The following is a 13,198-nucleotide window of genomic DNA, read 5'->3' as shown; positions in this document are numbered from 1 at the left end:
AAACTAGATGTTCTAGCTTGTAAGTGGCATTTAACCGACCCTTCGCTCAACAACTAAGCCTGACATGTAGTCTTGAATACAACCAATACAGCGTGCAGAGCATGGAAGCTGTTCACAGAATTTGTAGCTGCGAGTCGTTAATCCTGTGGATAATTAATGCGAAATAAATGACCTTCTCAAGATTGTGTATTGAATATAATTACTATCTAGAGTTAACATGTTTACTACTAAATCTTCTCCACCCAGGAGGGAAGGAAGAATAGAGACTTCTCAACTGAAATACTGTGTATTCAAAGGTCTCAAAGGAACACCAGAATTCGGCATAACCCGGCAGGATAAACTGTAGAGTAAGGCGTGGTTCTTTCTCTGGTACTTACTAGGTTTACGGTTACTCATTTGACCTTCTTTAAAAGACCTTTTCCACGCGAAAAGCTGATGCTATTTGTCCAGTTAAAACTGGAACTCAGCATTTTTCACGGTTAAGTCAAGATAACTTGACCGTACAAATCTCCGTAATCTTATCCGTTCCTCTTTCCTCTTTGTATGTTCTAAAGACACCAGACGTTCCAGGCTACAAACGGTGTTGTCTGGTTACACCAAATCAGTATTCAGTATTTTCCGACCAGAATGCGACCTTGGGATACTTAAGACTCACTTCTTCTGTCTCTTCTGATTGGCTAAACCCGAGAACGGCGGTATGCGCTCATTTTACCCCACAAACCCACCCCCCCCCCTCCCCCTCCCCCGCTCCTTCCCTTTGATTTTCCATCAGTGCTCCGTTTAACAGGTATTTAAAGCTAGTTAAAGCTACACGGAAAGGAATGAAGTACAAACAAGGATCTGTACTCACAACTGGGAATAGAATTCAGAGCCGGCTCCCGAACAGGAGGCCGTGCACTAACCGACTGTGTTAATCCTTGTTCCTCAAATGCTTTAAGCCATTTAAGTGTAAAGTGTAAAAAAAGTCAACCCAAATAAATCACAGGAGTACCATACACACTCAAACTTAAAAGCGCTCTATGTAAAAGTATTGCGTCGATCACGTGAGAAGTCCTGCGAGAGTTCTTCAGACCTCGTTGCACAGTATTCGTCGATGGTTTCTTTCACGCTTGACATAGCTCTGTTTCTCCCCACGTTCTTTTCGACAATTTCCATAATCTTGTTGTGAGAAGTTTGTTTTACCCCGTTTAAAGCCCGTTGTGTCATTTTATGTCGCGCGATGTCTCGTATTGCCTCAGAGAACACATTTTCGACGTCTTCGTAGCTTGCTTTTGTGGAGATTTCGTAAAACGAGCAGTTATTTTCCTTGGAAAACTGAAGTCCCTCTTGTTTGCCGACTTCTCTGTCATTTTCTGTGTCCTTCTTGTTACCGATCAGTACTACAAGCGGTTTATCAGCCGCTCGAACTTTCTCTAGGTGTTGTCTCAGTGGGATCAGTTCTTCAAAGCTTGAGCGGTCGTTAATAGCGTACACCAACAAAAACACATCTCCCCACAAAGTGTGGACATCACTGCTCTCAATAAAGTCCTGATGAATACAGTAAAATAACTTCAGTTTCGTTCAAAGACCATGTACATTCAGACCACCCGGAAGTAAACATCCCATAGAGCTGTATAACCTTTGCTATTATATAGGTTCTATGAACACGGAAGCTGGTTAATAACTGGTTAACATCAAGTTCGCAGAGAGAGGGGAGCAAGGATGGCGCAGTGGTGAAAGCACACGCCTCCAATCATTGTGGCCTGGGTTAAAATCCCGGTGTCGACGCTAAATGTGAGTTGAGTTTGTTGTTGGTTCTTGGTGATCCGGTTTTCCCTTCTCCTCAAAAACCAACATTTCCAAATTTCAATTCGACCAGGAACTGGTAGACGAAGAACCACTATGTGGACGGCTACCTCTAAATCGTTATTTATTTATTTATTTACTTATTTATTTATTTATTTATTTATTTATTTATTTATTTATTTTAGTTTCATAGTAGCAATACACCACAACAATCATTTACTAGTCAAAAATAGGAAATATTTTTTGGTTAACTAACCTTGCCTCCAGACTCGAGAATTTCTACTCGCACTTGTTGATTTTCCAGCCTTTTATGATAATGATACATTAAACCTAAGATAAAAACATTTCAGTTTAAAAACGTCTAAGACTGTACTCAAGCATTGTCAGACCGAACGATAACGAAAGATATGGGTTCAACGCGTCGTTTACGGCGAGCGGAATGCGTCCTCATTCTGTTGCCAGAATTTGAAGCATTGGATGGTCGTCCTGGAACAATTTCAACTGCATGATTTCTAGGGCTTATGTTAAAATTACCAGTAAATCCTCAATTTAGGGGTGATATATAGCCTTATTTTCGGGTGGAGAGAAGCGAAGACCGGAAATACGTCTGTGTTCGCAGGCTAGGTGATATATAGAGCAATTTCAACCTACACTTTCGAATTTTTGAAGTAATTTCTTACTTGTGATTGGCTGACAAATCACCCGCCACTTTCTTTACCAATCAGCTTATTCGTGATTCACCCGGTCGCGTTTTCATTCGCTAATTCGCGGCAAGAAGTAACTGTGAGATCTGTTTGATTTATTCGTATTCTCATTGGTCAGGGAATAAACTACGCTGATTTTCTCGCTCTATTAAAAGTCGACATATTTTTAACATAGTATGTTATGTACTCATGTTGTTCCTTTGCCAGCTTACTAGACTCTGGGGTAGAGTAAAGCTTAAACTTACAAATTACACCAACGATTTTTATCCGTACACACAGCCTCGAACCGCAACCTCAACACGCACCCGCCAAGCAAACTCTCTCCTCACATCCGCCAACTAAACCTATCGTTGTGCCTTGAAAGATAATGAATCAAAATCGTGAAATTAAAGCTCTTTCAAATTTCACAAGTACATTAGAGCATAGTTAGAGCTAGAGCTAGTAACTACGACACAAAATTACGTAATGAGAGCTATTCAGGCACTTTACTTGCTCAGTTTCTCGGTATATTATCGAGCTCAGTAAAATGCTGGAGTATTTTACTACGACATTTATAAAAAAGCCTTCATTTGAACCTCAGAAATAATATGAATAATCAATGATACAAAGACACCTCTATAGACAGACACCCCAGCCTCGCTGATAAGGATACTTTAGAGTTGCTCCTTGCCTTTTTCCACTCCTTTTAGATGACTCTTTTAGAAGTACATCTCTTTTATAAAAGACGAACACATTAAACCTGACCCAAATGTATCATCTGTTTTAGGAGAGAGTTTTATTACGTAAAATATTGGAAAAAATATTGAAATGTAAGCACTCTGTTGTTGCAAAGCCGATACTACTTGCATTTACTTGCATTTACTTTGTTTACCTTTTAGCTGTGTGTCTTTATCGATATTTTTACAAGAGTCATTACATTAACCTCTGACAAAATATATCAGTCAGCTTACAAGCAAGCTCTCTCGTCTCGTGACAGGGGTAGAGTTAGCTGGAAGAGCTCGCACGCGTCTCTAGCTAGAGAGAGCTTGCACGAAGAGTAGTTTAGGGCTGGCATTTGTGTTTTTGTCCTTTTCATTGTTTGTGTTTCAAACTAAAATATCAGAACCAAAAAAATAAAACCAATTGTTACTTTGTCTTGATCTTCTATTCGTGTTATCAGGATCGGTTTTTTGGGGCACTAGCTGTGTTTCGTGATTTGTGTGCAAACTACGAGAGTAAGTTAATTGATTATAACACTTGAAGGAAAACACTTCGCCTACAACAACTTTTCAGTCCCTTGAGAAAAAGTTAAAATACTATAGCTTGGAGGGCCATTAAATGCGTGTCTTTGCAGCGATGACTGTGAAAGGTCCAGACTATCGGTTTCACCACGAATAACACCGAGCTTTTGGCTCCTTTCTTGTTACTCATTGGACTCAAAAGATCCCGGAACTACTCAGCTTTTGAACTCTTGCCAGAAAAAGGTACCCTTTTAAAGACTGTGTGTCCCAGTCAAGTGCGTTATGCTGAATGTAAGAGTTACATTTTTTTGTAAAGAGTCCTTCAAGTTTCCAAACAGCGAAAAGATTATATCATTTCAGGTAGAGTTTGGAGGCACGGAAGGCTTCTAGCACAATAAAAAGTGCCTATTAAACAAACAATCAAATCAAGTCCTGCATGATAACAGTCAGAGTATTTTCCGCCAGAATTTTAGACGGGGCTCTAAGTGAAAGCTGTTTTTCAAACAAATATTGATATTTCAACAAACAACCTCCACGCGGTTTCTCAGACGGGAAATGTATGGTCCGGACCTGGCTGGCCTTGTTCAATTCGAGCTATTTTTGGTAAGAAAAAATCTGTGTAAGAGAAACTCTTTTTCAGTTACAAATGGATGCACTAACCTCGAAAAAGTGTGAGCTTCTTTTCTGAATCTGTGTTTTTTCCCCAGAAAGTAACAGTTACTATGAGATGCCAAACTCATAACATTAATCGGCTATGAACCAGACTACATGATAATCTTTTGCATATCTTATTCAAATATTGTGGTTTATAACCGAGTGACAAATCAGACAATTCTGCTTTAATGCAAAGGAAACATATAGATAAGGTGGTTTCTTATCGATAGTCGGTTTATTTTTCGATAGTATCAATATTAGTGTTCTCTGAGCTAGGCACGCGATTTGTGGTCATTTATTCATTGAAAGTAAGCTGCCAGAAATCACAGCCCGACACTTAAAAGATGTAAAATCAATATTAATTTTCATATTTTAACACTTTAGTTAATCCACTTGTTCTTTGTAAGCCACTGAAACCTGCTTAGTAAAGTTGCTGTAATTTGCAGCCTCAATACAGCACCTTTTTCGCGTAGCTCAGTCGCTAGGGAATCAGTAAAATCGCGTTGTACAAAATACGCTTATGGCGTAGCCGGGGCACTCGTGCCGTTAGTTGCCAAGAACTTTACAACCGCCACTATTTCAATCTTTCAAACTACTTTACCTCAAGCTTTGATGTCAAAAATAAACTATTTACCAACACGGTCTGTTCCTAATCTCTTAAAACTGACCAAATCATATTTATTTTCTCTTTGTACGTATGCATCCATTCGATCACTTTGCCTTCGTTTTTCAGAGTTCATAGGCCATTTTCGCACAAACTCAGTCTTTCTTCTTAGAAATCAAATTCACTAAAAGCATACTAAGAGACTTGTAAACCTATTGTAGAATTGGGGTAAAAAAATTCACTTTTTTAGAACAGGGCATTTCATTTTGTGCATGAGGTTGTTAATCACATATGTAAATCCACTTACTTAATAACAAACTGCTATGCCGAGCGGCCGGCACTTCATAACCCAGGATAAGTTTGAAAGATATAAATGTGTTCATGTGTAAACAGAGATAGGAGGCATTTCCATTAAAGCGCTTTACAATGAGAGTTTACGGTTAGTTGAGATGTTTGTCGCCGGATTCCATTAGAGAGTTCACAAAACAAACACATAGCAAACTATAGTCAACTTACCAATGTTTTGGTCATACTCCCCAATGAATCTTTTCGTTAGAAACCGCACGATCATAGCTATGAAAATACAGAAGATGTAAGCATACTAACATATCAAAAATATGAATAGTGTTTATAGGCTACGTTGAGAAAAACAGACGAGTGCTTAAAACAACATGGACAACAAAGGCAATGGAAAATAGTTAAGCACCATAAAATGTTAAAAGATCTCAAGAAAGTTAAACACTTCAACTGCAATGAGGTGTCTTTACCTGATTTTCCAACACCGAGCTTTCCTACAAGAACAAGTTTTACTAAAATGGGTTTATTTTCCCCCAAGCGGCTGGTCTGTGCAGTGTTCATGTTTAAATTTGCGTACGACCGAGATGTGAGTCGACTAGCTCTTCTTGCTGGTGTAAATTAATTATGTGTTAATTTGCCACCATTGTATCGTGTGACTTCTTGTATCATTGTTTGTCCTAGAAACAAAAGAGTTGATCTCAGTTTACACGACGTTCACTTTAAGTGAACAGCACCAAACACAAGATTTTAAGGACGCTTTCGAAATTCATTCAGAATCATTTCAGTTTCCGTTTTTTAGTAAAGCTGACAGGCACTTAAATGACACACGGTCAAATGGAGATTAATAGTAACAACACATCAACTACCTTTCTGGGCATATTTTATAAAGTTTACATACCCTCACGACCTTGTCAAACGAGCTTGGCTAGTGACTGGCTAGATAAATGTGACTTGAAACCTAATTAGATGCTTACCATTAAGCCAACAAAACTGCAGGCGTAAAGTTAATGGTAAGGTCAATTTACGGAAACTTGGACTGTCTTTTCATTCCGGTCTGCATTATATGAGCTAAACTGAATGTCGCTTTCCCTTTTCACTTCCTTTGTTACAGTCTAACGCTATATTTATTCGCAGCCTTTTTAAATAGATTCTGAATGACGCTTACCATTGAACTGATCCGGTTGGGGTGCCCAGTGGCATTACCTTTTCATCGAATTTTTTTTCTCTTACACGGGGTTTGAGCCCAAAAGAGGGGCGAGTATGTTGCATGTTGCGTGGCAATGAAACCGAGAAAGTAGTTATCCCTTCGGTTGAACAACAACACCTTTCGGCGGGTCAATCCAGTCTAAAGTTTCCGAAAGACACGTACGTAAGTCCTAAGATCTACAAAATCAAAAGATAATCATTCTCTCTTCGTAAAACTGAAGAAATCCTGTTTTCCCAATCGGAATTTTCTGAAAAAAAAAATTTATTTTCCATTGTTCAAACCCATCTACGAGTATCCCATTTTTTAAATAAAATGGATTCGGCGTTAAAGGTAAACGCGAACGGTCCAAAGTCCAAGCCCCCGGACGGTGTATGAGGACAAAAACATATCGAAATTCAATTTCAGGAATTGCACACTTCTCTCTTTCTAAGAAAGGTAACTTTACTTTATTCAGGTTTGGGATCACAGTCAAGAGAAGATTTTGAAACTATCTACGCTCTCATAGTAGCTGGGTGGCCGATCATCTGTCTTAGTCAGGTAGATATCGTTCGGTACGTTATTGTGCCTTTTCATCTTTCATCTTCGTTAACAAATATTCGTTAAGGTTTGGATTATTGGCCCACTTTATAATGACGTCTTTCGCTTGCCTGCTCTTGCTTTTGATTTGCTCTCCTGGAGTAGACCGCTGATCAATAGGAGTAGCGACATCTTTGACAAGAGGAGTCAAGTCCATAATGTCCTGGGTATCACTTAACCGATTACCATAGTAAACGCGATCCAGCCTAAGAAAATAGATTGTGAAAAAGGAAAAAGCATTTTCAAACGCAAATCCAGTGCCACCCTGCGCCGGAGCAGAGCCTGCTTTTGCCCTCTTCTTGATCGAGGCGGAGAAAGCCGGGAGGCTTTGCCTGAATCACGCAATCCTTTGAAGTAACCGCAGCCCGAACATCTAGACTGGTCAATCTTGGGTGCTTACTATTTGACAGAAAAATTCGGTTGGGTGTCGAAAGCATAATGATAAGCGATTTACCAGTTTACCGCAGAATTGCCACATCCGTTACGGTTTGAATCCAAAAAAGGGGCGAATTTGTGTAGCGTGAGTCTACGTAGCATTTTCCGTTTGGTTCGTATTGACCGGAACGAACGGACTACCTCAAAACGTACTCCTCAATTTTCGGTTGGAACTTCCGAAAAGTGACATTACTATTTACCTTCAATCCGGAATTAACGAAATTTTCTGTCAAATGGTAATCACCCCTTGTTTTCTCTCGTCAAACTGGGTTTTTGTGTGCGAGCATCCGTTGATTGATAAACCGATGTTCATAACAGAGCCCGCTGTACCAAGCATGGGTTTGAAGTTCTATCCTAGCAACATGCAACGCATGCTCAACAAAGAACTTACTCGATTCATGCAGAGTCTTTCTCGAATACGCCAATATCGGGCAAGCAAAAGAAAAAGCTTTGCTGCAGGGTAGGGACCCAGCGCCCAATACCTTTTAATTTATGCACATTCTAACTAGTAGGAGCAGTGCTTGCTGAATAGGCCATTTCAGCGTTGCTCCAAGTCTCTGCTTCAAAGCGAGGCTCAGTACGAAGGCATTAACACAAAAAATGATTTTTTCTTCTCGTGCATTCTCGACCCCAGTGCTTACGGGTTTGGGAATGCGCTCTTGATCTCTCTCCTCTACATGTGCAGAAGAGTTCTGGGTCGAGATTGGTTCTCGTGCAAATTAAAACTCATTTTCAAAAGAAAAGTTTTGCACTTTGCCTTTTTCTGAGAGTGAGAATTTTTGGAACTCGGAGATGGCCTCGTATTAGAACACTCTGAATACAGGTACACGAAACTTAACGAGGGCTTCATAAAAAAAACGACAACAACAAAAGAGGGGTAACTCCTGTTACATGTTACGTGACAACAGTAGAAGAACCTTGCAGCTTCAGTTCTATTTGTGATTGTTGGAGTAAATACAGCAGCAGTGACTACAAACAAAACAAAACACGGATAACCTTTGTCTCTCTAGAATAACCCTTTTAATACTAGAACTCACCTACAAAGCCAGATAGCTGACGTGCACATTGAACAAGGTTCACAGCTTGTGTAAATCTCACAACCACTCAGGTCGCACGATTTAATGTTCTTACTAGCCTGTCTGATGGCAGTCATCTCTCCATGAGCAGTAGGGTCACAGTCTATACTTTCTCTGTTGTAACCTTCACCTGAAAACAGTCATGTAGTTTTTACACTCTGTTTACTTACCAGCATTTCATATCTGCCCTGACGGCACAATTTCCCAGGGGAGATTCATATACGAAAGTAATGGTGATGCTCAACATCTCACTTAGAGATGTAGGTCTCACCGAGAATGTTTTGGACTAAACGCCGACATTTTTAGGTCAGTACAGTAAGGTCTCCTTTAGGGGTCAAAGAAAGCCTGATATAGCCCTGCCAAGAGTGGTTCTCTATTTGAATTTTCTGAAGAGCACCCTATCTCTTAGCCTGCGAATACAGCCGTTTCTCCAAGCTCCTCGCCGCCAGGAACGTTTCGCCAGGAGGAACGTCTGCAACTCAGCAACAGAAATTCCATACTGATGACATAGATCAATGTTTACATAATAAATCCGGTAGTCATGGAGTTCCAAATGTAAATTTGTTTGAGTTTATGTTACTCCTGGTCGATTATGGTAAAGTTTTGTGATCTTTTGTGAACGAGCTCCAGCAAAACTCAGATACTTTTTCTAAAGAGGAATATATTCTAGGAAATATATTGACTGTTTTTGTAGTAGATTCATCACGCTTACATTTGACCTTTGAGGCCTTTTATCTATTGTCTGTCATTCATAAAAAAAAAAGGTAAAACAATAAAACTACTTCATCGACCAATCAGAGCTCCCGACCAGACTCCGGACAGATTTTACATCATCAGTATGGAATTTCTGTCGCTCAGTCGCAGACGTTCCTCCTGGTGAATTGTAAGCAGCGAGGAGCAAGGAGAAACGGCTGTATTCGCAGGCTACCCTCCCAAGCAAGCACTAGAAATGCTATGAATTGCCTGAGAGGGTGAGGGACTCATGAGATCATGGGTTGTGCAACAAGCACACCCCTCTCCTAAGTAAAAAGACTTCCTAGAATGGTGATACTTATTTCTTAGATTTGAGGAAATGGAATCCACTACAGCCTTTGGAATCTAGCAGTTCACCTGTAAGTTTTTCTCATGCTTTTTTCTGCAGAATAACACCATATCCAGTGTGACTGGACGGCTGTAACTGTAAACTTTGGGGCACAATGTCAGTCGTTAAACTAACTACAGAGGCTCTTCCTTCTTTCTTCACAAAAAAAGTGGTGTGGTAAGCAAGAGAAAAAGCATGTTTCTTCTCTTATCTCAGATGCAAAATAAAAGGGTTCTCCACCCCTTTGCTGCTCAAGAAGGTAAAAAGCATCCCAGGGGGCTTAATTATTTCAAGCCCATTTTAGGGGGGGGGCTTTTTTGATAGGGAGGGCTTATTTAATTTAGAAGGGACGATGATATCAGTTCTCTTTAAAGAACTAGAACACAAAGTGGAGAAGCTCAAGGACAAGAAGGCTGGAGGTCATGAGGCTGAGTAGCCTGCAAGCAAGCTCTCAGTCACGCTCTGGTGGCAGGGTGGGAAAGGGAAGAAGAGCTTGCAATAATGTCTCTGGAATTTGAATAGCCCCATCAAAAAAGCCGATGTGAAATGCTGATTGGTGGCGATGACATTAGTATTGACGCCATTACCCTTCGCACGTGTTTTTCAATGTTTGTTTACATTCGCACTCATTTCTGCTTTGCACTGATTGGCAGAAATCTGACAGCTCAGTCGAAGGGGAGCCACAGGGGAATTGGAGGTGGAATTCAAATTCCTGAGACTCTCCTTCCTTTTCCCACCCCACCACCAGAGCACCCCGGAGAGCTTGCTCACAGGCTAGCAGCTGAGGATCAAATCAAATCTGAACTCCCAGTTGATAAATAAACCATCCCAGATCAGTCCACAGGAAGTTTCACAGTCACAATTGATTAATACAGTCTCTCATTTATTAGCAAGAGAAGAATAATTAGGGGAGGGGAGGGGCGGTCTTAATAGAGAGGGAGGGCTTATTAACTTTCTTCCCTGAAAAGGGGGGGGGGAGCTATTATAGGGGGGGCTTATTTGAGAGGGAGTGGGAGCTTAGTAGAGTATTTATAGTAAAATTTCTGGGTGGGTGGATCTTCAAAATTTAGGGCTAGGGCTTCACGTATCACTGGATAATTAATGTTATTAATCATAGAAAGGTATTGACCGAAAAAGCCTTAAATAACAAACCACAAGACTTTAGACCATTTCAGTGTTATCACATAATGCTCCTCCCCACATGGAGGAGCATTGCGTGACGACACAAAGAGATTAGCAGACTGACATGTCTAGGACTTGCTAAACTGTCCTTTAAACAAAACATCTGGAAGCAAATCACTGTGTTTTCTGATTACCGCGATAAAAACTTACACAAAACTGCAAACCGCTTTATACGGTCTGTGAAAAAAAATATTGCAAACCCCCCCCGGGCGGGGTACTGCCATATATGGGCTATATAGGTATGTGCTGCTGTGAAGGGTATGGTTTTCAAGCAGTTTACTCTAGGATAGGGTATATAAATCAGAGGGTTTGGCTCTACAATAGGGTATCATTTTTCAGGAAACTGATCAGTTGGTTGAAGATTTCATCTAGACTAGGTACACAACTACTCTAGGATAGCGGGATTTGGGGAGTTTACTCTAGTATAGGGTAGCAAAATTCAGCTGAACTAGCTCTGGTAAAGGTTAAGGGTTCCAGGCTCCCAGCGGCACATCCCCACCCAGAAATTCCTTCAGTGCCCCCGCGGAAAAACCCCACCAAAATAAAAATAATGCAAAAGCCCTTGAGCGCAACTCGTCGTTCGTATTTTGGCCGTAGACTGAGAAGAAATTTAAGGGAAGGTCATACGGTCCAAATTGTACTAAAAAATTTAATTTAAGGGCCGGATAAAATACATAAAGTATAGAGTGTTTTCACATGACCTGACAGCGGCCATGTTGGTGTCCCAAACTAATCCTTTGGGAGTTGAACTCTTTTCTTATGCAAACGCTTTCTTTTGTTCCAATAAATTTGCATAGATGCTGGCCACGGGAGTGAAAACACTCTATTTTCCCCCCCCATTCACACTCCAACCCGTATATCCAGTGATCACGGGTTATGTCCGTCACGCAATTATGCAATTTCGTTGAGGACTAATCTTAAAAATAGGTTTCAAAGATAAAAAGGAGACTATGGATAAATACTGTATTACCGACAATCCACATTTCATTGGTTTAAAATCGCCTGGCGACTACAATTTTTAAAGGCTGCCTAAATCTTACTCACCGATTATTTTGCCTCCTTTCACAATCACGGCTCCGAAAGGTCCGCCATGTCCCTTCGACGGTCCCTCGTCGCTTAGCTCGATCGCTCGGCTCATAAATCGCTCTTTTTCTTCTTCAGTCGGTTTGTACGAAGACATATTACGATCTGAATACTTGAAAGCGGCGACAAAGGACGTCGATGGATCCGTCGATGAAGATGTAACGATGCATGAGTATCTTAGAACTCGTGATTTCGTGTCCAGGCTATTTCTTGTTTCTACTCTCGTCACGCAACACTTTTCCTTCTTGAGAAGAGAGGGAGCGTTGCGTGCGAGACAAGAATGACTTTTACTATTAACTTTTACTTTAAAGGCGGTAACCATCGCGCGGATATAAGGGAACTTAAGCAAAGACGTTTTTGAGCGACCAACGTCAACCGGAAGTGAGGCCATTTGCCATTTAACATGCCTAAACGCTGCCAAAATTCTACTGCTAAGTGTCCTTTCTCTTGTAAAAAAGATTTGCCGAAAAATTGGGTAACGACCACTTCTCAGCGGTGCAAAAAAGCCCACACTCCTACTCACAGGCGGCCCAAACTCATTACATGAACGCGGACGTGACTCTTGCTTGCGAGCGGTGTTGTGTTACAAACGGTTATTTACAAAGGCTTGTATGGGATCGATCGGTTTTTCTTAAAAGAGATAAAAAATGTTATGTTTTTAAATAAAATCGACGTACCTTATTGCCTTGTTGTATTCTTTGTTGTTTGCCCGCGTCTCAGGTCGTTTTGAAGCGTTTTCGGCGAGTTAGCGCTATTTTGGTGTTCCACTGCTAAAAGAAAGACAAGGCAGAACAGTGATTCCCGAAGTGTCCGTCGCTCGAGGCGAATAATTCCACTGGAAAATTACCCCCGGCCTCAATTCCTTCAGAAATTCAAAGCAGAGATGTTGCAGTTCCATGTCCATTGACTCGATTCGCAATTCCTTCCACAGATCGTTCAGTAGCGATGCTTTCATCTCTTGCTCGATCGGCTTCACGATTTCAAAATAGGCTCGTCCAAACTGCCGTGGACCCGTTCACCGATCGAATAGTATGTCGGGTAACTAAAATAAGCCCGGCGAGGGTAGACAGCGGCCTGTAGTCGACAAACAAACAAACCCGTCAGCCCCGCTGGCTACCCTCATTGGGCTTATTTTAGTTACCCGACATACTATGCGATCGGTGAACGGGTCCACGGCAGTTTGGACGAGCCTAAACCGATAGATCCCATACAAGCCTTTGTAAATAACCGTTTGTAACACAACACCGCTCGCAAGCAAGAGTCACGTCCGCGTTCATGTAATGAGTTTGGGCTG

At 41.1% G+C, this 13,198-nt stretch overlaps 2 protein-coding genes across 2 annotated transcripts; both read right to left on the bottom strand.

Annotated features, from left to right (window-relative positions):
• Positions 1-761: 761 nt before the first annotated feature.
• Positions 762-6,815, bottom strand: LOC140933860 (ras-related and estrogen-regulated growth inhibitor-like). The gene is made up of 4 exons (XM_073383521.1): positions 5,735-6,815; positions 5,484-5,540; positions 2,042-2,115; positions 762-1,527 (listed from the first exon to the last, which is right to left on the bottom strand). The coding sequence occupies exons 1-4, from the start codon at positions 5,823-5,825 to the stop codon at positions 1,018-1,020; spliced, it is 732 nt and encodes a 243-aa protein (XP_073239622.1). The 5' UTR covers positions 5,826-6,815; the 3' UTR covers positions 762-1,017.
• A 170-nt stretch (positions 6,816-6,985) lies between these two features.
• LOC140933861 (guanine deaminase-like) lies at positions 6,986-12,078 on the bottom strand. The gene is made up of 3 exons (XM_073383522.1): positions 11,866-12,078; positions 8,520-8,688; positions 6,986-7,253 (listed from the first exon to the last, which is right to left on the bottom strand). The coding sequence occupies exons 1-3, from the start codon at positions 11,999-12,001 to the stop codon at positions 7,028-7,030; spliced, it is 531 nt and encodes a 176-aa protein (XP_073239623.1). The 5' UTR covers positions 12,002-12,078; the 3' UTR covers positions 6,986-7,027.
• Positions 12,079-13,198: the final 1,120 nt, after the last annotated feature.

This window comes from Porites lutea, chromosome 4 (genome assembly GCF_958299795.1).
Source record: "Porites lutea chromosome 4, jaPorLute2.1, whole genome shotgun sequence".
NCBI lineage: Eukaryota > Metazoa > Cnidaria > Anthozoa > Scleractinia > Poritidae > Porites > Porites lutea.
Note: the sequence above shows the minus strand (reverse complement) of the source record. Positions and strands in the feature narration are given on the sequence as shown.